Source organism: Setaria italica, chromosome II (assembly GCF_000263155.2).
Source record: "Setaria italica strain Yugu1 chromosome II, Setaria_italica_v2.0, whole genome shotgun sequence".
NCBI classification, from domain to species: domain Eukaryota; kingdom Viridiplantae; phylum Streptophyta; class Magnoliopsida; order Poales; family Poaceae; genus Setaria; species Setaria italica.
In genome coordinates, this window is record NC_028451.1 from 46,622,835 (window position 1) to 46,645,907 (window position 23,073).

The window sequence follows — 23,073 nt, forward strand, 5'->3', positions numbered from 1 at the left end:
GTACTCTTCCTCCTGCCGCTTTTTTGGCTTCCTCTGACACAAGCAAAGCAAGGCTGGTTATTGATGAGCTAGTAAAGGAATTGCTTGGGCATCGATGCAACTAGACGTCTGCTTTTTTTATCCGGGCATGGCTGCTCTCTCTGCGCGCGTGGGGTGGTTGGAGTTGGAGGCGTCAGTTGTGTTGTGTTGTGCGCTTGCTCGATCGCCCCTTCCAAAAAGTGCATGAGCTAGTAAAGTCGAAGTTTATAGTAGCAATAAAATTACTAAAAGCCAATGCGTAAACTGTAAATCCATCAGCGGGAAGGCGAAGAAGTGAAGTGTTGATGACATCTCCACTGTCTCCATATGGTTGGATCATCGTATCCTTTTGCTCCTCTCTCACCGTACTGTAGCTGTAATTGCAAGTCTAAATGTGGACACGCTCGATCGGTTGACAGGGACAAGAGAAGCATCCGAGTCACATTTGTAATGGTATGTATGGACATAAGTATATGGTGACGATTGTAAAATTTGATGTGAGTTTTATTCCTTAAATTACGTCTCATTTTACTGCTTTTCAAGTAGGGAAAAAGATGGCAGATGACTAAATTAATTACCTCACTGTCTTAGCTGAGGTCTGACGATGGAAATAAGGAGATCTTATTTAACGTCTCCCCTTTTTCTTCAATTTTCTTTGGATCGACGTTTGTAAGCCATCCGTTCTGAAGACAGAATTGATCTGAAGAGGGAGATGTTATCATGGTACTGCTTTCTTCAACCTCTCTTCTATTCGTGACACTTCCTCTCATGCCCAATAAAGAAAAAAAAAGGGTGAAACGTGCCACTGCTGCTGGTCCGTGCAACGTACCTCTCCAACAGTCTGGAGGTGCAGCTAGCAGGGCGAGACCAGCGAGGACGAAGCAAAGTGATGGTGCACGCTAAGAAAAAATAGTCGCTCGTCAACGTCAGCATTGTTGCATGCATCGACCGGCGACTCACAAATACTGCGCCGCGCTTTGATGAAATAGTCGTTTCCTTCACAGCTCTGGAACTAGGACGTCGTCCACTGCTTTACCTTCGGTTCGCTCGCAACTTGTAGGAGCGAGAGCGAGACGGGGTACACTTTTTCTTTCAGTAATAAAAATAGTATTCGGCTTCAGCACCATAAAGAGAGAATTAGTCTACGTATTATTATACTTTAGGGAATTAAATTTTAAAATAGCAATAAAATTGTTAAAAAGTCAATCTGCAAATACAAGTTTATCAATGTGAAGCGAAGAAGTGAAGTGCCGAAGACATGTTTGGATCATCCTCTCTCTCCCACTGTGTTGTAACTGCGTTCAGTGTTGGAAGTCGGAACCACTCCATCCGTTCTAAATTATAGATCATCTTGATATTTAACTTGTTCTAAATTATTTACCTATATATACTATGTCTAGATATATATATCAAAACGACCTGCAATTTAGGACGGGAGTAGTATTACATTTTTCGAATAAAACCCGTTGCCATTTATGAGAGAGACGAGGCACAGTGGCACACGACCAACGAGGGAGGGGCGCTGATGGGCCAAGCCTGCGAGGCAATTGAAGCCCAGAGCCTTTCTCACCGTCAGCCTCTTCACTCCCGCGGGGGGCTGGAAGCTGGGCTGCTATGAGCTCGCAATTTGGCGCGGTATTGAACAAAATACCTGTTTTCCTCTAAAAATAGTTAACTTTATAAAAATAGGCGATCATACAGTGGCATGCTGCAAAGCGTGTTTCAAGCATGAATTTCTTGCGGTTGCCTATTGGGCGAACAAGAAATACATCGCACACATATTAGAATGGCTCGCAAATTTTTCCCTTTTTTTTGGATTTACAACAGCAAGTCCGTGCTGTCCTTTTCTTAGAAGGCTTTATTTCAACCAGCAAAGTACACCATCCAAATAGTCATAAAAATTCCTAAACAAGCCATTAATTGGTGTACATGATGTCATCTAGCACTCAACTAAACAAAACTGTATGCCAAACGATGGTTTTTTTAATAAAAGATATATGTAGAGAAAGATAGAGTTTTGTTTACCTGAAATTTGTCCAAAATCACCTAGTTTTGGCCATACACGTCGCTAACCAAGATTATTTTTGGAATATAACGGTGCAAACTACTCTCTTTTCATTCATTTGTATATACAAGGCGTACTTTGACTGTACACAGTTGATCTTTGCCCACAAGTTATTTATACCATATGATCTGTCCTTTAACAGTTATAAGAACATAGTCATAAGAAGCATTCTCTGACTCTTTATATTTAAACTCATGCAAATACAACCATGTCGGCTTACAACAATATAATGTGATACACACAATCCAAACGCCCACAGGTATAATAATAAGTAATCCATGCATTACAACAAGACGCGAAATTAACAACACTTCACAACACACAACACATGTACTGATGTACGTGCTTGGTGAAAACAATATTATTTGATATGCATTCTTAGACGTCGTAGCAGTCGTAGAGCTTGATGTCCATCTGGAGCCTGAAGTAGTAGAGGCCCTCGTACGAGTCGGTGCGCAGCGTGGCGACGCCGCGCGCCATGAAGAAGTCGCCGGTGCCGCCGACGACGGAGATGTCCCTCGTCTTCTCCGCCATGAGGTCGGCGCCCATGAGGTTGAGGGTGCCCCTGTGCGCCGTGGAGTTGAAGACGAGGGAGAAGGCGAACCACGCGTTGGGGGACTCCTTCTTGTCGTAGAAGAAGAAGCCCTGCGCGCGCGCCACCGGCTCCGACGCCAGCGCCGGCCCCGCCGTCACCGGGTCGTCGAACACCACGATCTCGCCGAAGTAGGTGTCGTTGATGGACGCCGACCGGCTCAGCAGCGTCGGCTGCGTCGCGAACGCCGCCGTCGCGTTCGCCGTGTTGGTGCCGTCGTAGAGGATGTTGTGGTAGTACACCGTCATCTCCTTGCACGGCGGGTTCCTCTGGCGCCCACCACCGTGGGCGACGCCAGCCAGCTGCCCAAGCAGCAACATCACAGCGATCGAGCTGATGACGATGAACTTGGAAGATGGCGCGTGGCCTTGCATTGTTAATCAGTGCAGGATCGACTTGTGCTTAATTATTAAGCAGCTTGTTACTGTAGCACACTGCAGGAGAGGTGAGCAGCTAGCTCTTGCTGCTGTTGTGTTGCGTGGAGAGCTTGGAGTTGTGCATGCCTATTTATTGAGCTGGTGTGGGGACTCCTGTCGATGTGGAGTTGGTTTGATTCAGGTGACGGGTAGCAAATTATGGAAGTAACATCGTGGAAGCATATGCACGGTTGGCGCCAACACAATTTCAATTCATCTCTGGCACTTTGTGCATATATATGTTGGTATGATCTCGGTGTCATATATGTGTGTCTATTTCTTGTTTAGCTTGGTGTCATACCAACCATGCATATAATGACGATGAATCAATCAATTTATTTATACAGTGTTCAGATGAAACTGGCCATATAGTTTGCTAGTTAATTTATTTATGAATCAATCAAGTTAATATATATGGAACTAGTTAATTTTATTTACTGCAAATAAAGGTTGTGTGTGTGTGTGAGTGAAAAACTCCTTACTGAAAAGGCATTTTCAGAGAAAATATACTGCATCCTAAGAGGTTTCCTGTACACAGAAAGATGGGTAGCATTAATTGTTACTTGCATGCACATATAGAGACTTACAGGTGACAAGAATCCAAAGCTCATCCCCGATAGACCCGAATATATTTTGTAACTAATCAAATCATCTAGAGTACATATGCCAGCACGCTTGCAGGATGGCTCCATTTCCAATGATTGAGCTATATCGGAAGAAAGAGAAACCATTTGACAGGCAAAGGGAAACTCTGCAGAAGACTAACCCCCTGCAACATCTAGATACATTGATGCTCTTTTGCTCTCACTGAACACTCAGCCCGGTTGCTCCCTGTTACGTTGGATAGATAATGAGTGAGGAGCAAGCAAAGGCGACTCCACATTTCCATTTTCGGGAGAAAAGTATGACATGCGCATGCAGCAATACCAAGAAGTGCTTGCTGCATTGTTGGAAAGTCCTGGTTTCCAATAAGACTAAGATTAATTTTCTAATATGCAAGGTTTAGTCTAATATGAATTTTGAGTTTAGTAGCTTGACCTACTGTCTTCTTTATAGACTAGTTACCTAGAGCTTGATGATGCACGTAGGTTTAGCTGCGCTCTAGTTCTTCATTACATCCTCAAATGAAAAGAAAAAAGAAAAAAAGATATCGCTCATTACCTTTACATTCCCAAAGTTTTGCAGGCAATCAACACTGTACATATATGTAACCTTTGCTGTTGCTGTGGCGGTTGGCAAGCTTAATTTGCTGCTCTCAGGTGAGCATTTGCTTGCTTCGTTTGGCTTGACCACATGAAATAAATGAGCCGCGTGGCTCACACTATCGTATAGATTATTATAGCAAAGGGTCATACCAACTGTCCAATAACAATCGAGAGCTCCATTTGCCCGCATTATCATACACGATCTCGATTAACACATGAAAATGACATTTCGATTTTTTTTGTAAGTTACAACTGGGATCTAGAAGTACATGATGTTTAATCCGGACAGAGAGCCAAAGTAATAAATATAAGTATATAACATTCCACCGAGTTTGGTGTGCGACGTACGGTCTCGATCGATCGTGCGGGGCTGATCGGGCTCGAGCTGCCGCAGCTAAACCAAACAATTAACGAGCAAGTTCTTGATGATGCTGTTATCCTTGTCTCCTTGATGTTCTTGATGATGGGCCGAGAGGGAGCAACCCAGGAAGCCGAACCCCGAAGACCTACCTTCTTCGGCCCAAAATTGGGTCGGCATGCTGCATTTGTGCGGGCAGGCAGAAACCCATGTAATCTGAATCTTTCCTAGCTAATCATTCATTTTATTTTCTCCAGGGTACCTAGGCTTCTCCTAGGGTTTGGCGACTTCAGCGGCAATTGTCGCCGACGAAGGTTCTGGTCCCTGTCCCTGCACCGCGTCTCCTACTTATCTTCCTGCTCTGGCTGAACAAGGGGCTGACCGGCTCAGCTACCTGGCCTTGGCAGGATAGGAGTTCTCAGAGCTCGTGGGTGTGTGCAGATTGATTTTATTCCCCAGGCTCAAGTTGTTTGCGATGGCGGCAACAGCAAGGGCCAAGCAGGGTGCTTTTAATGTGAATGAACTCCTCCAGAAATTGCGTCTGAGTGACACTGAACGGGAAGGAGTGGTTCTGGCAAAGAAGGAAAGAGGAAACTTGCTGGAGGTAAAGTGGATGGTTGTCGCGAAGCTATTGATGGTGAAGCATTTTAGCAAGCAATCGCTGATCTCGACCATGCATTCGGCCTGAAACACGGCGCGGGAGGTCACCTTCAGGCCTATCGTGAATAATCTGCTCGCGGTACAGGCTTCGTGTTTGGGAGACCGGAAGCGCATCATGGAAGAGGGGTCGTGGCTGTTTCGCGGATGCGTGCTGATGCTGGAGGAATACGACGGCTCAACAGATACCCCTATGGTGCTGCCAAGCAAAGTCCAGGCATGGATCCAAATCCATGGGATAGCACCCTTATACCACACAGAGAGGAGTGTGAAACAATTGGCGGTCAAGGTGGAAAAAGTGATTGGTGTAGAGATGAGGGTGACAACCACCGACGACGGTGATTTCTATTAGGCTAGGATTAATCTCCACTCATCCAAGTCTCTTTCTAGATTTGTTACCCTGTCTCCAGAGGGGTATGAAAGTATGCTCCTCTAGGTGAAATATGAGAAGGTAGCACATTTGTGTGCACACTGCGGCATGATGGGCCACGGCCACCTAGAGTGTGGAAAGGGTGAGCACAAGGAGGAGGACTTGCAATATGGAGAGTGGATGGTGGCGGTAGAAGATACTTGGTGTCCTAGGACACCCTGTGTGCGGGGAAATCTTGTACCTAAGAAGGGTGATTCATAGAATGCTGGAGGTCAACCTGAGCGTGGATGCTCGGCGGGAGGAAGACACGCTAGGCGTGGAGGAATGCGTGCTACAGGCGTGTGGAAGGAGAAGTACAAGCAAGTTTTTGAGGGCAGTGGCTCCTGCAAGAGGATGCCGGAGGAGGCAGACTTATAGGATAACACTGAAGAGCATCAGGGTTCTGCAACTAGTCCCCTAAAGGCTGCAACAATGAACATGGATGGAGAAAAAGAGAGGAGTGCATAGAAACAACTGGTGTTGGGGGTGCCTCCTCTTCCACCATAGTATGTTCTGCCTAGGGAGCAGAAGCGTCTAAAGAACTTCATACATCTGTAAAGGAAACTAGCTCATCCTCTGCAAAGATGGGCAAGGAAGAGCTTTTTACAAACAACAGGGCGGGCTCCAGTGAGGAGCATCGCCAATCCCAATGAGTTGCCTCAGTTGGAATTGTCACGGACTCGGCAATGCCGCGACAATTAAGGAACTTCGCGAGCTGGGGAAGGATATTGCCCCATCGATGGTCTGTGTTCTTGAGACTCAGGTGCACAAGACACCGGTGGATAGACTGAAGCAGACTCTTGGTTTTGATAATTCCTTTGCTGTCAGTAGTTCGGGCCGCAGTGGCGGATTAGGTATTTTTTGGAATAATAATATAAGTGTGACTTTGTTGCCTTACTCTTAGTACTACATTGATGCATTAGTCCAGGAAAGGGATGGTGACCCGTGGCACTTGACTTGTGTTTACGGGGAGGCACAAACAAATGAGAGGCACAAGACGTGGGATATGTTGAAACATATCAAGTCATCATCGCGCCTCCCATGGTTGTGTACTAATGATTAAATGATTTTAATGAAGTGTTACATCGAACGGAACACGTGGGCGTAAAGGAGAGAAGCCATGCTCAAATTGTTGGATTCCATGAGATGGTGGATGTATGTGGCCTAAATGACTTAGGTTATGAAGGTCGTAGTTGGACATATGAAAAGAAGGTAGCTGGGGGCTCCTATTGCCGGGTGCGCCTGGATTGCGCTTTGGCAACCCCGGACTGGAGCGTGCGTTTCCCTTTGGTGAAGTGCAAGCATCTGTCGGCGGGCACCTTGGATCATGTGCTGATCTTGCTGAGCTGGAGGTCGGATGAGGTGCGGCCTCGAGGAAAGAAACGATTTAGGTATGAAGTTATGTGGGAATTCCATGCTGAGTTCTCTAACTTTCTGCTTGAGTCATAGCAAAAGGAGAATGAGGCAACGACCCTGTGGGAATTACAGAGCAAACTAAAGAAAGTTCCTAGTCACCTTGTGAGGTGGGATAGGAATACATTTGAGCATGTACGTGGGGAGTTGGGCAAGCTGAAACAAGAGCTAGAGCGGCTACAGTCTGACCCGCAGAGGATGGGTCCAACTCATGTGGAGCTTAAGATCAAGGAGAAAATTTTGGAACTAAACCATAGAGAAAAGAAATAATGTGAAGGCAACGTTCCAGAATTATGTGGCTTTCTGTAGGTGATAGAAATGTTAGGTTTTTTCATATCCGAGCTAGTAGAAGGAGGAGGAGAAATAGGATCGCAAGGTTGAAAAACCCGGATGGACAGGTGACAGAAAATATCTAGGAGATGAGCGATCTAGCAACTAGCTTCTACAAGGAGTTGTATACTTCTGAGGGGACTAATAACATGGAGGTAGTGTTGAGTACAGTCCTAATGAAGGTTACTGCAGCAATAAACAACAGCTTACTTGCAGCCTTTTCAGAGAAGGAAGTCAAAGAAGCTTTGTTTCAGATGTTTTTGGCAAAGTCCCCGGGGCTTTACGGTTTTCCAGCACACTTCTTATAGTGGCATTGGGACTTATGTGGAACTGAAGTTACCTTAATAGTGTTGAGGATTTTAAGAGGGGAGGAGAATACTACATCAATAAGCGATACTTTTATTGTTCTAATCCCCAAGGTGGCAGATTCAGAGGAGTTGGGCCAGTTTAGGCCTATAAGCCTTTGTAACATTCTGTATAAGATCGCCTCGAAAGTTGTTGCAAACATGCTGAAGCAAATGTTGCCTGAGGTTATATCAGAAGAGAAGTTTGCATTTGTACCTGGGCGTCTTATTACAGACAACATAATCTCAGCATATGAATGTCTGCATTTTATGAAGTGGAGAAGACCTCGTGAATCGAGATGTTGTGCTCTGAAGTTGGACATGAGGAAAGCTTATGACCGAGTTGAGTGGGACTATCTGCGAGCGATCATGCTTTGATTGGGCTTCCACCAATGTTGGGTTGAGATAGTGATGCGCCTGGTAACTACTATCTCTTTTTCACTTCTTTTTAACAGTGATAAACTTGACAATTTTAAACCGTCGAGGGGTATCCGACAAGAAGATCCTATCTTTCCCTATCTGTTTCTATTGGCAGTAGAGGGCCTTTCATGCCTGCAAATAGCTAGGAATTAGTCGTCCGTACTCAATGGGATTAAAGTGGCAGTGGTGTCTCACTTACTCTTTGCAGATGACAGCCTGATATTTTTAAGAGCTAATAGAGAAAGTGCAGAGGAGATCAAGGAGGTACTCAACATTTACTGTCAAGCTTCTGGACAGACAATTAGTATGGACAAAGAATTAGTATGGACAAGTTCTCAATTCATTTTGTGAAGGGCTGCAGATGGTCTCTTCGTGAGGTGATCAAGGGAGTACTTGATATCCATAATGAATCTCTGAGTGAAAAATACCTGGGCATGCCGACAGACGTGGATGTTTCCATTAACGGGGCTTTCAAATACATTAAAGATCGTGTGTGGAAAAAGATCAAGGGTTGGCTGGAGCAGTGCTTGTCATCGGGTGGCAAAGAGGTACTGATTAAATCAGTTGCGCAGGCTATACCTACTTATTCGATTTGCTGCTTTAAGCTCCCTAGAGGTTTATGCCATCACATCAATAATTTATTGAGGAACTTCTGGTGGGGTCGCAAGGATGGAAAAAGAAAAATGTGTTGGGTCGCTTAGGATGAGATGATCAAACCAAATTGCATGGGCGGCCTGGGCTTCAGGGATATTGAGCTGTTTAATCTTGCATTATTGGCAAAACAGGCATGGCACATCTTCATGGATGAGAGCTCGTTAAGTGCGTGAATTTTAAAAGCAGTTTACTTTCTAAATGTGGATTTATTATATGCTAATCTGGGGTCCCTCTCGGATATGGCAATCCATACTTGATGGCTGGGAAGTTCTGGAGTGGGGATTAATTAGGAGGATCGGAACTGGAGAATCAACACATATATGGAATATGAATTGGATTCCGGGAGCAAATTATCTTCACCCCATCAGGATGGACTTGACAGATCCTCCGCAAATGGTTAGCGGGTTGATAGATCACACGACAACCTCATGGGATGTCCAAAAGCTTCATGTTGTTTTCTATCCGTCTAATGTTGAGGCGATTCTGAATATACACCTTTGCACTCGGAGACAAGGGGATTTCTGGGCATGGCACCATAAAAAGAGGGGTATTTTCTCAGTTCGTTTAGCTTACAAGATGTTGGTTGTAAATAAAGAACGAGCTACAGCGTATCTAGAGAATATTGTTGGGAGATCAGATTTAAGGTCTAAGGAAAATGAATGGAAATCGCTATGGCAGGTTAAGGTACCATCAAAGATACATGTGTTCTTGTGGAGGCTTGCTCATCACTCCTTGCCACCAAGTGATGCGCTGCACCATAGGAACATGGCTACTCGAAGCACCTGTTTGATCTGTAGTATGTCTGATTCTTGGAAGCACTCGTTGATAGAGTGTAATATGGTGAAATGCGTGTGGGCTCTGGAACGCGAGGAAATTACACAGCTGACGAGTGAAACTCAGGAGACTGAGTCTAGGGGATGATTAGTGGCTATTATCAGCTCGCTAAAGCATGAGGATGGTGTTCACTCTTTGGGCCATCTGGTATGCTCGCAGGAAGGCGATCCACGAGAGCTCTTTTTAGAGTCCTTTATCTACTCACTGTTTTGTGAACAATTTTATAGCTGGCCTAGAGATGATCAAGACGGTGTAGGCAGCATCGGTGAGACGTACCCAAGGTGTTCCACCTCGGTGGATCCCTCCACCACTGGGCCTTGTAAAAATCAATGTCGATGCAGCCACTTCGAAGAATTCAATCAAGGCAGTGGCGGCTGCTACTGCTAGGGATGTTGTAGGAAACTTTCTGGGAGCATCTGTGCTGGTGATTCGTGGACTCTTAGATGCAGAGATCGTTGAGGATATTGCGTGCAGGGAAGGCCTGGCATTGGCGAGTGACCTCATGGTTCAACACTTCATGCTAACTTTGGACAATGTTAATGTGATCAGTGGAATCAAAGAGAAAGAAATAGCCGCTCATGGCCATATTATCATGGAGATAAAGGCTACAGCAGTGCAGTTTGGGACTGCTGATTTTATTCATTTTCGCTTCAATGTGGATGCTCACACCATCGTAAGGAGTACGATTTATACTGAGTTTGGTAGGCAAGTTTGGCTGTTAAATTTGCCTCAAGAACGTTTTTAATGGACAAATAAAGAGTTATACTAAAAAAAGCTAATCATTCGTTCCTCTGATTCTTCTCTTGATCCCAGCTACCTGCTGCTGCTAACACCTTTGCGAACGCACGATCACCCGCTCCTCCAATTGAACGTTTACCGCTTGAGCAGTTGAGCTACAAGTTCCTGAGCTCTCAACTCCTTGAGTGGGCTGGGCGTGCGGCGTGCCGCTGACGCATGGCCTCTCTCTCCTCATCTGCGCACGAGTTAGATCAGCAGCCCCACCGAATTTGGATTTTTTTCATCCATGCATACCACACCATGCTTAATTATATGATATTGTCTACAGAGAAAAGATAGGAGAGCTCAGTTCACCGTCATCACCTTTTTTCCAAAAGTGGAATCGTTCCAAAGGAATCTCCGTTTGCTTTTACTCTCTATGTCCTACCTAGCTACATTTGTAGAAAAACAGTCTTCCATCCTCAATAAAAATCTCAATTGCTTTTAGACCCGGGACTAAAGAAGTTTTAGTCTCGGATCTAAATTTTATAGTCCGTAGAGAAACCTTTAATCCCGATTGGTGCAAGTAATCCTTTAGTCCGGGTTGATGTTACAAATCCAGACTAAAGTTCCGAGGGCTTACTAACCGGGACTAAAGGGTCCCCACGAGTTACTACAAAAGGATTGCATCCCCTGCTTAGTTTGATGTGCTGTGTAGGTGAGATGGTAAGAAAGGCTTGAGGTTGTGGGTTCGAATCCTACACACCACGCATACGCATATTTCGCGTGAAAAATCGTATGACTTGTGAAAGACCTGGAACTAAAAATCGTGTGGGGAGTCTCTGGGACTTTAGAATATTATTTTGGCGTAAAACCTTTAATTCCAATTAATTAGTTCTGGTTAGAAAAATCAGGATATCCGAGATTTCTTAATGGGGACAGACGACCGTTTTTCTACAAGTGTACTCATATTTCCCTGCACTGCAGTAGGTAAGCGTGCAAGTAATAACATAACAACGGCCGCAGTACGTACGTGTCTTACGCTCAGATCGTTCCATGTTCATGTGCTGCTCGAGCCCTTTATATATATATATATATATATATATATATATATATATATATATATACACAGAGAGAGAGAGACACACACAACAATGTTTAATTGAACAGATCGATCGATCGATCGTCATTGTATTTGTATACATAGTCGGCATGGCACCAAGCATCTACACTAGTTAAGAAATGTACACACATGACACTGAAATCATACCAACACACATAGATGCACGAAGTGCCAACGAAACAGTACTGCTGCCGCGCCAACCATCTGAATTTTCTTCCCACCCATCTGACAACCCCTCACGGCCTCACCTTACTGGCTAGCTGCTAGCTGAACCAAACCGATTAACTCCACATCAACTGTACTACCCAATCCCACAACCAGCCCTATAAATAGAGGCAGGCATGCGTAAAAACTCCGAGCCCTCAACACAGCAAAGAATTACCAAGACTTACCTGCTCAACGTGTAGTTTAGCGTTCTAGTTTTATAGAGATCAGGGTTCACGTACTGATCGATTAACGATGCAAGCCCTGAAGCCATCGTCTTCCAAGCTCACCCTGATCGTTGCTAGTGTCGTGTTTCTTCTTGGGCTGGCAGGCGTCGCTCATGGTGGCAGGAGGCTCATCTCCAGCCACGACGACAACAAGCCGTGCAAGAAGATGACGGTCTACTACCACGACATCCTCTACAACGGGAGCAACAACACGGCGAACGCGACGTCGGCGGCGGTGACGAAGCCGTCGGCGGCGCTGAGCAGGTCCAACTGGAGCAACGGCACCTTCTTCGGCATGCTCGTGGTGTTCGACGACCTGGTGACGGAGGAGCAGGCGCTGACGTCGGAGCCGGTGGCGCGCGCGCAGGGCTTCTACCTCTACGACAAGAAGGAGGCGTACAACGTGTGGATCGCCTTCACCCTCGTCTTCGACTCCAAGGCGTACAAGGGCACCCTCAACCTCATGGGTGCAGACCTCATGGCCGAGGAGACACGGGACCTCTCTGTCGTCGGTGGCACCGGTGATTTCTTCATGTCGCGGGGCGTCGCCACGCTGAGCACCAATGCCACCGAGGGTTACTTCTACTTCCGCCTCAAGATGGACATCAAGCTCTACGAGTGCTACGTCGCCTGAGATCAGATCTCACTACTCGCTCGTCTAAGAGTATACAGAGATGCACGGGTGTCTTCACTGATTAAGTGCAAGCATGTTTAGTTTTATGTGTTAAAATGTGGTTTTGATTTCATTTCTTGTTGTGATGGATTAGTTACACGTGTGTATGTTTACTAGTGTTATGTGTTGACATCATGCATGTTTAGTTTTATGTGTTATTGGGATGTGTGGTTTGGATTGATGCAATATGGGTGTGCTTGACTCACCATTATTCAATAAAAAGGAGGAGATGCGAATGCTTCTTACTATTAATTCTGAAATTGTGGTACACAATAGCTTCCACTATGCATTCCTCGAGTCAAATTTCAGTTAGCACCATTCTGAACAAGAACCTCAGCTAGCACCACATGTGTGAAATACCCGGGTTTTGCATTTGACAAATGAAATTCAGAACAACAAGTGTGAAATACATATGTGGGATTTCTTTTTGTTACATTTATTATACTTAACATGGTGGTTCAAACGGAATAAAAAAAACTCACAGTTCAACAAAAAATGCATTTCAAGTTTAATTAAATAACTAATCACCCATCCATCCCATACACTCAATTTTTTTTAAATGAACCGGTACGAGAGCTACCTATTATATTAAAATGGAGAAGAGGCCGACCAGAGGGTTACAACCTAGAAGAAGCTACAAAAGCTGCAAAACAAACGAACACAACTCATATTCTATTTATAAGCCTTGCTAAGTGCTTTGCACCAGCTAAAATCCATGATGCCGCTCCTTCCTTGATTCTTGTTGTGATCCTAAACGATGGTGCCTCCGAGCGATCAAAAATACGAGCGTTACGCTCTTTCCAGACCTCCCAGCAGGTATGCACACTCAAAATGTGCCACATGATTATGCAAATGAATGATTGGCCTGTTCTACCACAGTCAGTCCCACCTCATCTCGAAGTCATATAAGCTAAAACCTTATAAAAGATTCATAGGATTTGATGTACTCTCGCCTCTTTCCATCCACGGCTCACAACACGACCCAACTACGGCTGCATGCCAAAGTGGTAGGGTGTGAATGAAGGTTGTGCCATTTCCGGATCTGGCCCTCCAAAACACTCTCAATTTGTTTTTGTTTTTTTTTTTTGAGAGAGAAACGTTCCCACAGCTTGACACAGGGGATCGCAGGATACGCTGGTCCACCATGCGTAGTGGCTCTCGTTTTTTTAGAGCAGGTATAAAAAAGTAGACAGCTCGCGCAAACTTGCAAGAAAGGCAAGATTTGCAAAAACAAGTGGAGAGAAAAGGCTAGCTAACACGCACAAGGCCCAGTACGCGCGGGCCGGAAGCCGATCTTCCCGGCCCGTGGCTCCCGCTGTCCTTCCGCGTGGGCTGGTGGGACGGGTCCATGCGATGCGAGTTGAGGTGCGGCTCGTGCTTCACGCGCGCCACGAGAGGCCCGCGCGCGCGTACGGTTATTGTTTTTATATTTACCCAAGCAACGACATCGGCCGGAGATCGTGCTGTGCATGCGTGCGTGCGTCGCTGAGGAAATTTTGAAGTCGCTGGTGCCACCGCCCGCGGTCACCGCACGTGTTCTGGCCTCGCGTCGCGCCCCCGGGGCGGCCGCTGCGGGAGCAGCTACCACCAGCCACCAGCTATAGCAATCGCCGCTGCTGCCGTGCCCAATCTCCGGAGAAACCGGCTGGCGGCAACGACGGCCCGGGGACGCGTCGATCGTCGCGACGCGGTCGGTCGATCCATCCGTCGATCTCCGTTCCGCTGCCGGTCCCCGCAATCCTCCTCCATCCAATTAATCCAGCCGCGCGCGGTGACCCGATCGCCAGACAGCTTCGCCTTCGCATCGCATGAACCAACCAACCACCACCACCACGCCGTGGGGTCGTGCTCCCGTCCCACCCCCACCGCACGCGCGCGCGCGGGTGGTGAACGCTCTCGGGATCGATGCCGACGGCCGGACCCCGGACGGATGGCGACCGGCATGCCCGCCACCGCGACGCGAATTATATATGTCGATCGATCCCCGATCCGGCCACCACTGTTAGGCCATCACGCGGCGGCACGAGATTTTAATTCCGCCTTGCTTTGTTCCTGTGGTGCTGGGGATCCGACGAGGCAACTGGCGGTCTGGAACTTGGCCGAAGATAGGATCGGAGCAGCGCTAGCCGCGCACCAATTGAAAAAGGTCGTTTGCTTTGCAGCAAATTAAAAGGAATGGTTACAGTACGGGCGCTTGCTACCACCACGTAACGTTAGCACCCTAGCTACCGTATAATCAATCATTGCTGTGCACGTATGAAATGTGGATGTCGAAATGTGCGGAACCCTATCTGGTCAAGAAACCCCGCCTAGATCGCGAACGAATCAAAACGCAGATGAGCATGCATGGTCTTTCACATCATCATCATCGTCACTACAATGATGAGCAAAGACGAAAACTAACACGATGTTCTACAGCCAATTTGCCAAGTCACAGCAAAGTGCATGGCCCAGTGAAAGCTAATTAACGTGCGCGCCAAACATGTATGTAATCATCAGTAGTCTTATACTCTTATACAAGAGAGTTGAAAAGATCAAACGCCAGCTTTTCTTATCCACATCTTTACGTTATGAAAAAAAATGAAACAAATAATGGCGGAATAACCCTCACATCACTATCGACCTAGTAAGCCAAAAAAACAGTCAATAATCAAGGGTACTCCTTCCGTTCCAAATTGTAAGTCATTCCAAGAATCTTGAAGAGTTAAAGTATCTCAAGTTTGACTAAATTTATATGATAATATAATAACATTTATGATGTCAACTAAGTATCATTAGATTCTTTATCAATTATATTTTCATAGTATATCTATTTGATGTCATAAATCTTTATATTTTTCTCTATAATTTTAGTTTTGACTCTTTAAAATTCCTGGAATAGCTTACAATTTGAAACGAAGGGAGTACGCAATATTCTGAAGCAAAGAGCAGATCCGACGAGATACAACGCAAGCTGCTGTGAAAGCAACTCATCAAGCAAATGGGTAATTCGCAGTCTTATACAATAATAGAGTTTCGAACGATCATATACCCCACCTCATCTTCCTCTTATCCATATCCTCGCATTTATCTTCTTGGAGACTGACCGATCGACCCACATCTCTCCGGCCATTAGCGAAACCAAAACCAACTACACGAACCGAAGGATTTTTTTTTAAAAAAATGATTTCGCCTCCCCAAATCATGAAAAGAACACCATCATGATCCGGACCAGTTTTCCTCATAAAATAAAATGCAAGGAAAGGGGGAAAAAAGGGGGCCAAGACAAGTACTAGCACACGGACGCTAGAATATTATTGAGAGGCGGGTCCCGGCCCGGTCGCCGTCGTCCCCTGCTACCGAGACACACCCCCAATCGCCATCGTATAAACCCGCTTGGCTCGACGCCGCTAGCTTCCCTCCATATCCCAGCCAAGTCCCCTTCTTCAGACTCCACCTAACGTTACACCGGCCGGTCAGCCTCCAGTCCACCACCGCGCTCGACGTCTCGACGCTTCCACCCGCCGAGGGCCGGGCGCCGCACAGCCTCAAGTTCCCCGCGCGGGCGCGCGAGAGCGTCTTCGAGCCTCGCCCCGGCCCTTACACCCGCCGCGAGGTAGGGAGCTAGCTCCGGCGTCGACGCCCGTTCGTACGCACGGCACCGGGGCCGGGCGAGGGCGGCGCGGCACGGCGGGCGGCGGAGGAATGCGGATGGGGAAGTACGAGATGGGGCGGACGCTCGGGGAGGGCCACTTCGGCAAGGTGAGGCTGGCGCGCCACGCCGAGACGGGCCGCGCCTTCGCCATCAAGATCCTCGACCGCCAGCGCATCCTCGCCATGAAGATCGACGAGCAGGTGCGTGTCCTGTTTGGTCGATGGCGATCGATTCCCTCTCAGCCCCGCTCTTTTCCTCCGATCGATCCTTTGCTCACCCAAGTTCTTCCGGTGCTGGGGATGGCCGGCGCAGATAAAGAGGGAGATCGCCACGCTGAAGCTGCTCAAGCACCCCAACGTCGTCCGGCTCTACGAGGTCAACCACCCTCACATCCTCCCCTCTCAAGATTCCTGCCCGTTCTTGAAGATTCCTGCCTGTTTCTTAGATTATATTTCATGCCGTTCTTTCCTGCTGAACTGAATTAAAAAAATACTGTTCTTGGATGGGGAAGAGGAAGGGGATGGGTAGTTTGGGCAATTAATTTGCGTGCGCCGCTGATGGCAACTTGGCAAGCAAGCAGCTCTACCGTGCCGTTGAACTTGGCGAGTTGCGTGTGAACCTCGAGGCTGCGGCCAAACATAGAAAAATCAGGCCGCAGCCCAGTCGTCTATACTCTTGTTTAAATGTTTCGCCGAAAAATAATCAGAGAAGCTTCTTTGAATAACATTATAGTCTCCATATGTTTAGTAAAAGTAATGCCACTTTCAGTTTCCTTTCCTTGACTTGGACACCCACGTTAAACAAAGAAACACATGGACGCCCTAAAGGACCTGCCGAAGTACAAAATTTCCACCCAACTCAACCAAAATCACCCAACCCAATTAAGCTCCGACTGCCCAACAAAGAGGCCCCACCTGTTGCATTCCAAGAATGATTTCTTTCCTTGTGGCTCTTATTTTTAATTTTATTGTACTTCATCCGGGTCTATTTCCAGTTGGTGCAGTGCAGACTTGTTGTATCAATTTTTTTTCAACGAAAACTTGGCTGTACCAATAATTCAAGAAAAAGATCCCGCCATGAAAACAAACCTCCGGGATGTCACGTCTCGGATCCTCCAAATCTGCTGACGGCCATCGGGCGCTCTTGCAGACGACGAGATCATCATCGTGTGCGAGGGTTGTCTGCACCCGAGGATCACGTGAGATCCCAGCCGTCAGACCTGATGATCCGATGGCGGCTGTTCCTCCCAGCACGCCACACCGAGATGAACGAGATAGCGACGGAGTTTTCTTGTCCTGAGGGTTGCCTGGTTACCTGTACGAAGTCCGGAAGCCAGCTAGTGGATAAAATGGCTTTTCACTTGTAGAAGTGGCGTGCACGGTCCCAATAATTGGATGCGCTGCGTCACCCACTCATCCTCTCTGCATTTCTTCAGGCAGCTTTTGGTCCTGCAAGGCAAAAGAAGGCTGCACAGCATGAGCCCACTGTTTCACATATGCATCTTGGGGCGTCATGGTCTCACTCCCACATCGCCAAGAATTTCATACAATAACGTATAGGTGAAGTGTTAATCAGAGTAACAGATGAATGTGTTTGGTTCACTGACTGATTTCATTAGTGGGTGATGTCCATGTCAAGCTTTGCTTCCTGCTAGAGAAATACGTATTAGAAAACGATGCCTGCCTGCTTTGGTAATTGCCGGCAGACCGATGTGGTAGTGACTCGGCCGGTATTTTAGATAGACAAGGCCAAAAGCTTTGTAGGCTGGGAAAAGTTGTTTTAACTTCTAGAAGTAAGACCATTATTATGATAAGGGCGAAAGGGTTAGATAAGGGCATCCTTTATTGACAAGGACTACACCGAGTAATAGTCTATACTAAAATTGGCACTAGATTAAAGTATAGAGTTCTACAAGAATATAGTCGTAATTCATCCGTTTCAGAAATGGACTGAACCTTACCTTTTCTTGTGCAGGTTTCAGCAAGCAAAACAAAAATATACATGGTCCTTGAGTATGTAAATGGAGGAGAATTATTTGACAAAATCGTAAGGATTCAGCCCCTTAACTGTAAACTAGTCATGATGCATTGTGAACCAATGGAGCCAATTCTTCAATACGGTTTCTACTTTCTAATGCATATCGGACTCAATCTGTGAACTGTGATACATGTAGGCATTGAAGGGTAAGCTGACTGAGAAGGAAGGGAGAAAACTATTCCAGCAGCTAATCGATGCCGTAGGCTATTGCCACGAGAAGGGGGTTTATCATAGGGATCTCAAGGTAATCACTAACCTAGCGTTTGAGACTTGATATTTTCTGATACCATGCAATGATGGAAATAGTAAAAAGATTCCATCATTAAGACCTTTCTTCTGAACCTTTTGCAGCCAGAGAATGTCCTTGTTGATGCGAAAGGAAACATAAAGGTATCTGATTTCGGACTAAGTGCACTTCCACAAAATCAACGGGTACAGCATTTTCTCTAACATCAAATCAATCTCAATCATTTTGCCTGTGGCTAAAATGATGGCTCTTTTTCCAGAAAGATGGTTTGTTGCATACCACATGTGGCAGCCCTAACTACATAGCCCCTGAGGTACGACCTAAGCACTATTTGTTTAGGGTTTAGGGACGCATGGTTCCATCATTACTATCTACTTCAGTTTTGATTGGTGCACATGGAAGAGGGAACGCTGACAGTGGTACTTTTAGGTCCTTCTGAACAAAGGTTATGATGGCTCGATGGCTGATATATGGTCCTGTGGTGTTATTCTATATGTAATGCTTACAGGGAATCTTCCATTTGACGACCAAAATGTGGTTGTCCTTTATCAGAAGGTATAGAACAAGGAATGAAGCATTACAAGAACATATTTGGCTAATTCCATTTGATGCAACCATATCTCAGTGTGATATTTATTTGTTCTTAGATTCTGAAGGGGAATGCTCACATTCCAAAGTGGCTCTCACAAGGTGCCCAAGATATACTGCGAAAAATTCTGGATCCTAACCCAATTACCCGCATAGATGTGGATGGGATAAGGGCACACGATTGGTTCAAGCAAGGTTATACTCCTGCTGTGCCATTTACTGATGATGAAGATATCAGCATGGATGAAGGCAGCTTAAATGTGACTGAGGTAACCTATGTGAGCTGTACTTATATTTTATAGTACCATGTTCAGGATTTTAGCAGAGTGGTAAAGTCTGAAATTTGTCTGTGTTTTCTGAAGCATAATGGCATTCAAGACAACATAGCAATCAACCAAATCAATGCTTTCCAGCTCATTGGGATGTCCTCCTGCCTTGATTTATCTGGATTTTTTGAGAAAGAGGTTAGCTCAACATTTGTTTCAATTTAATTTTTAGCGTGTTTTAATTTCCTTGCATTTAGTTGGAAGGGTCCCAATTGAGATGGTAATAATGCTAAAAGATATATGGAAAGAATAACAGCCAGGAACCAGAAATTGACAACTACGTGTCAATATTGAGCATTAATACTGTTAATACTCTAGAGATGTAGATGTTTTTCATTGTTGCTATGACCTTCCACTAAAGTCAGGCATGCAACTTGAAATGCAGGATGCTTCGGAAAGGAAAATCAGATTTGCATCAAATCATTCCCCAGCTTATTTATTTGAGAAGATTGGGAGCATCGTCAGAAAAATGGGTTTCCAAGTACATAAGAGCAATGGCAAGGTAAGTGATCTCCTAATGTGTCTATGGACTTCTGGTTCTATGTGTTCAGAATCAGCACGTTGAGAATCATATTATCATGTCCTGCAGCTAAAAGTGATCCAAGATTGCAAGGGATCAGCAAATTCCAGAGGGAAAGAATCATTATTAATTTCTGCGGAGGTATTTATATTACATAACAGATTCATAGTTTAAAAATAATTTAATGCAGCTGTCTTAGAATGGTGCCTAGTGTGTTCCTATCAGACATTTCTTGTTTCTTTTTTATGATGTTTCTACTTGACATTCTTATTCTAAACACTGGTATTATGATTCCAGGTGTTTGAGATCAATGAATCTCTTTATGTGGTCGAGCTAAAGAAGTCATCTGGAGACTGCTCCCTGTACAGAAAGGTATTGCTCCCTCCCTTGACTATCCTGTATTTGAAAGGCTTGAATTTGTTACTGGTCATTTCATTTTTATCAAATATTTTATTCATTGTGTCTGTCATCTTGTTTCAATGATGCAGTTGTGTGAGACGCTCTCAGAGGACTTGGGCATATGCAAAAGCCAGCAACTTTTAAAGCAAGATTCTATTAAACAAGAAATAGGTAGATATAATAGTAGCTTTTAACAAAAAGCCCCCTGCTAACTAAGCAGTAGACAGAAACTAACAAAAACAATATACTGAATTTAAAAAACAGTATATTGGCCACGCACCTATTACAAGTGTGCGTTCTTATGCCTTTTGTCATGGATCTAGCCTTTAGAGGCTTAGATCACAACAAATTGGCAACTGACATGTATGGAATTTCTCCTAATGGATAATATGATGTAAACGAGTAAACTATACATATAAGGGTTTCTGAGTTACCTGGTCCCTTTGTTTCTCTTATATATTGATACTGGAATGTAAGATTCTTTCCTTCTGAAGCCCCTGACTGACTTTCACGACTCAAGAAAGAGATTATGATATGCTGTTACTTCGAATGAAGTCCTTTCAGATGCATGTTCAACTAAAGGAACTCTCAAGCTCTTGGATATAAGATAACGGCTCCTGCACAGTGCAGTTGTTTTGGTACAAGTTTGTGGCTTCACCAGTAGTCCTTGCATGAGCATTGTCCTTCACTGAAATGGTGGAAACGGTTACGGTCTCTAATGATTAACTTGCGATTGTATACCAAGGAAATAAGCTTAATAGCTGAATGGCAGTCTTCACAAGCTCTGAGATTCTTTGTTACTCGGAGAGTTGACCCTGCAGGAGAGGTTAGCAGACCAAAAGCAATGGCCAACTTCTCACTATGTTCAGCCAATGCACGCTCCTTAGATTGCTCATCAATGTCTTGCAAGACCAAGCCTGTCATTGGCCTATATCCGGCTTGTCTTAAGCGATCCATCATCTCTTCCAGCATTTTGTAGATCTCCTTGGACATTGGATGTGATCTATCGCCAGAAACAAACTCATGAATTGTGTTCTGCCACTCAATCGAGCTTCTTCCAGGAATTCTCTGAATGTTCTCCCTCCTAAGCATGGTCCTCATCTCTGCAACACCTTCCCACGAATTTGCTTGTGCATATATGTTTGACAGTAAGACATAGTGCCCGTCGGCATGAGGATCCAATACTCGCAGTTTAGCCATAGCTTCCTCTGCAACTTCTACATTCTTATAGATGCGACAAGCCCCAAGAAGTGCCCTCCATATAACTGCATCTGGCTCAAATGGCATGTCCCTGATGAGTTGCCTTGCCTCCTCAATATGACCTGATCGCCCCAAAAGATCGACCATGCATCCATAGTGCTCAACTTTTGGTGCTACACCATGCACTGCACTCATTGAGCTGAAATACTTCTTGCCATCACTGACGAGACCAAGATGAGTGCAGGCTATAAGAACTCCAATGAAGGTAATCTCATTTGGTGGCAATCCTTCTGATACCATCCTTGAGAACAAGCCGAGAGCATCATGGCCAAGCCCATGATTGGCCAACCCAATGATCATCGAGCTCCAAGTCAGCACATCCTTTGCTGGCATAGAGTGGAACACTCTCAGTGAATTCTCGATGTCACCGCACTTGGCATACATGTCGATAAGAGCAGTCCCAAGCTTGACATCCACCTCAATCCCGTTCCTCTCTACAAACTGATGCACCTCTACACCAACGGCCAGCGCCCCCATGTCTCCACACGCGGAGAGCACGCTCACCATGGTGATGCAGTCTGGGGTGACACGGGCCGCACACATTTCTCGCCACAGCTCCAGCGCCTCCTTGGACCGCCGACCTTTGGTGTATGCTGACATCATCGAGCTCCAGGAGAAGGCGTCCCTGTCATCCATCCCGTCGAATATCACCCTTGCCATGGAGACGTCTCCCTTCACCGCGTACCCGTGGATCATCGTGTTCCATGAGACCATGTCTCTGTCGCGCATTCCGTCGAACACCTTTCTCGCCTCCACAACCTCGCCGCGCGCAACGTATGCCGCGAGCATGACGTTGCAGAGGAACACGTCCCTGCGCGGCGACTCGTCGAACGCGGCGCGCGCGAGGTCCGCGCGCCCGGATTTGGCGTAGGCCTCGACGAGCGCGGTGCGCACGAAGAGGTCGGCGGCGGCGAAGCCGGACTTGAGCGCGCACGCGTGGAGGGACGCGGCGCGGAGGCTGATGCGGAGCGTGGCCGGCACGGATCCCGAGACCGCAGCGGTGGCCTGCAGCGCGAGTGAGAGGGAGAAGGAGTTGCCGAGGAGGCGAGGCGCCCGCGGCAGCAGCGAGCGGAGGAGGAGGAGGGCTTGCAGTGGGAGGCACGCGCGGAGGTAGCCGCGCATCGCGGTGGTGACGAGGAACGCGTCCGGGCACGCCGACTTGACGAGGCGCGCGTGCGCGGCCAGGTGCTCCGGCCGCGGCGCCGCCACCGCTCCACCTCCACCGCCCCGCACGCGCATCGCGCGAGAGAGCTCGCGTCGCGAGGCGTTCGAGTTTTGCAGCGGCGGGACCGCGGGAGAAGGGAAACCGCGCGGGCTTCCTGCTACTCTCAGTCATAGGGAGGGTTCTGGCCGTCGGATCGGCGGACGGGAGATCTGACGGCTGATGAGATGCCACCGCGGCG

General features: G+C 46.5%; 4 protein-coding genes across 4 annotated transcripts; 2 read left to right on the forward strand and 2 right to left on the reverse strand.

The window, feature by feature from the left end:
- Positions 1 to 2,310: 2,310 nt before the first annotated feature.
- LOC101757392 (dirigent protein 5) lies at positions 2,311 to 3,191 on the reverse strand. Its single transcript, XM_004959792.2, has one exon. It carries the CDS (start codon positions 3,047 to 3,049, stop codon positions 2,462 to 2,464), a length of 588 nt encoding a protein of 195 aa, XP_004959849.1. The 5' UTR covers positions 3,050 to 3,191; the 3' UTR covers positions 2,311 to 2,461.
- An 8,738-nt stretch (positions 3,192 to 11,929) lies between these two features.
- LOC101753748 (dirigent protein 5) lies at positions 11,930 to 12,817 on the forward strand. Its single transcript, XM_004958397.2, has one exon. It carries the CDS (start codon positions 12,015 to 12,017, stop codon positions 12,618 to 12,620), a length of 606 nt encoding a protein of 201 aa, XP_004958454.1. The 5' UTR covers positions 11,930 to 12,014; the 3' UTR covers positions 12,621 to 12,817.
- A 3,240-nt stretch (positions 12,818 to 16,057) lies between these two features.
- Positions 16,058 to 20,851, forward strand: LOC101754539 (CBL-interacting protein kinase 21). Its single transcript, XM_004958399.3, is given in 14 exon segments — positions 16,058 to 16,493; positions 16,606 to 16,668; positions 18,268 to 18,339; positions 18,467 to 18,574; positions 18,682 to 18,762; positions 18,837 to 18,890; positions 19,007 to 19,132; positions 19,225 to 19,434; positions 19,528 to 19,629; positions 19,877 to 19,993; positions 20,081 to 20,152; positions 20,309 to 20,351; positions 20,354 to 20,383; positions 20,500 to 20,851. Coding segments are annotated over 14 exon segments (1,236 nt in total). The 5' UTR covers positions 16,058 to 16,343; the 3' UTR covers positions 20,508 to 20,851.
- Positions 16,933 to 23,012, reverse strand: LOC101754152 (pentatricopeptide repeat-containing protein At5g48910). The gene is made up of 2 exons (XM_012843782.3): positions 20,845 to 23,012; positions 16,933 to 17,741 (listed from the first exon to the last, which is right to left on the reverse strand). The coding sequence occupies exon 1, from the start codon at positions 22,907 to 22,909 to the stop codon at positions 21,065 to 21,067; it is 1,845 nt and encodes a 614-aa protein (XP_012699236.1). The 5' UTR covers positions 22,910 to 23,012; the 3' UTR covers positions 16,933 to 17,741; positions 20,845 to 21,064.
- Positions 23,013 to 23,073: the final 61 nt, after the last annotated feature.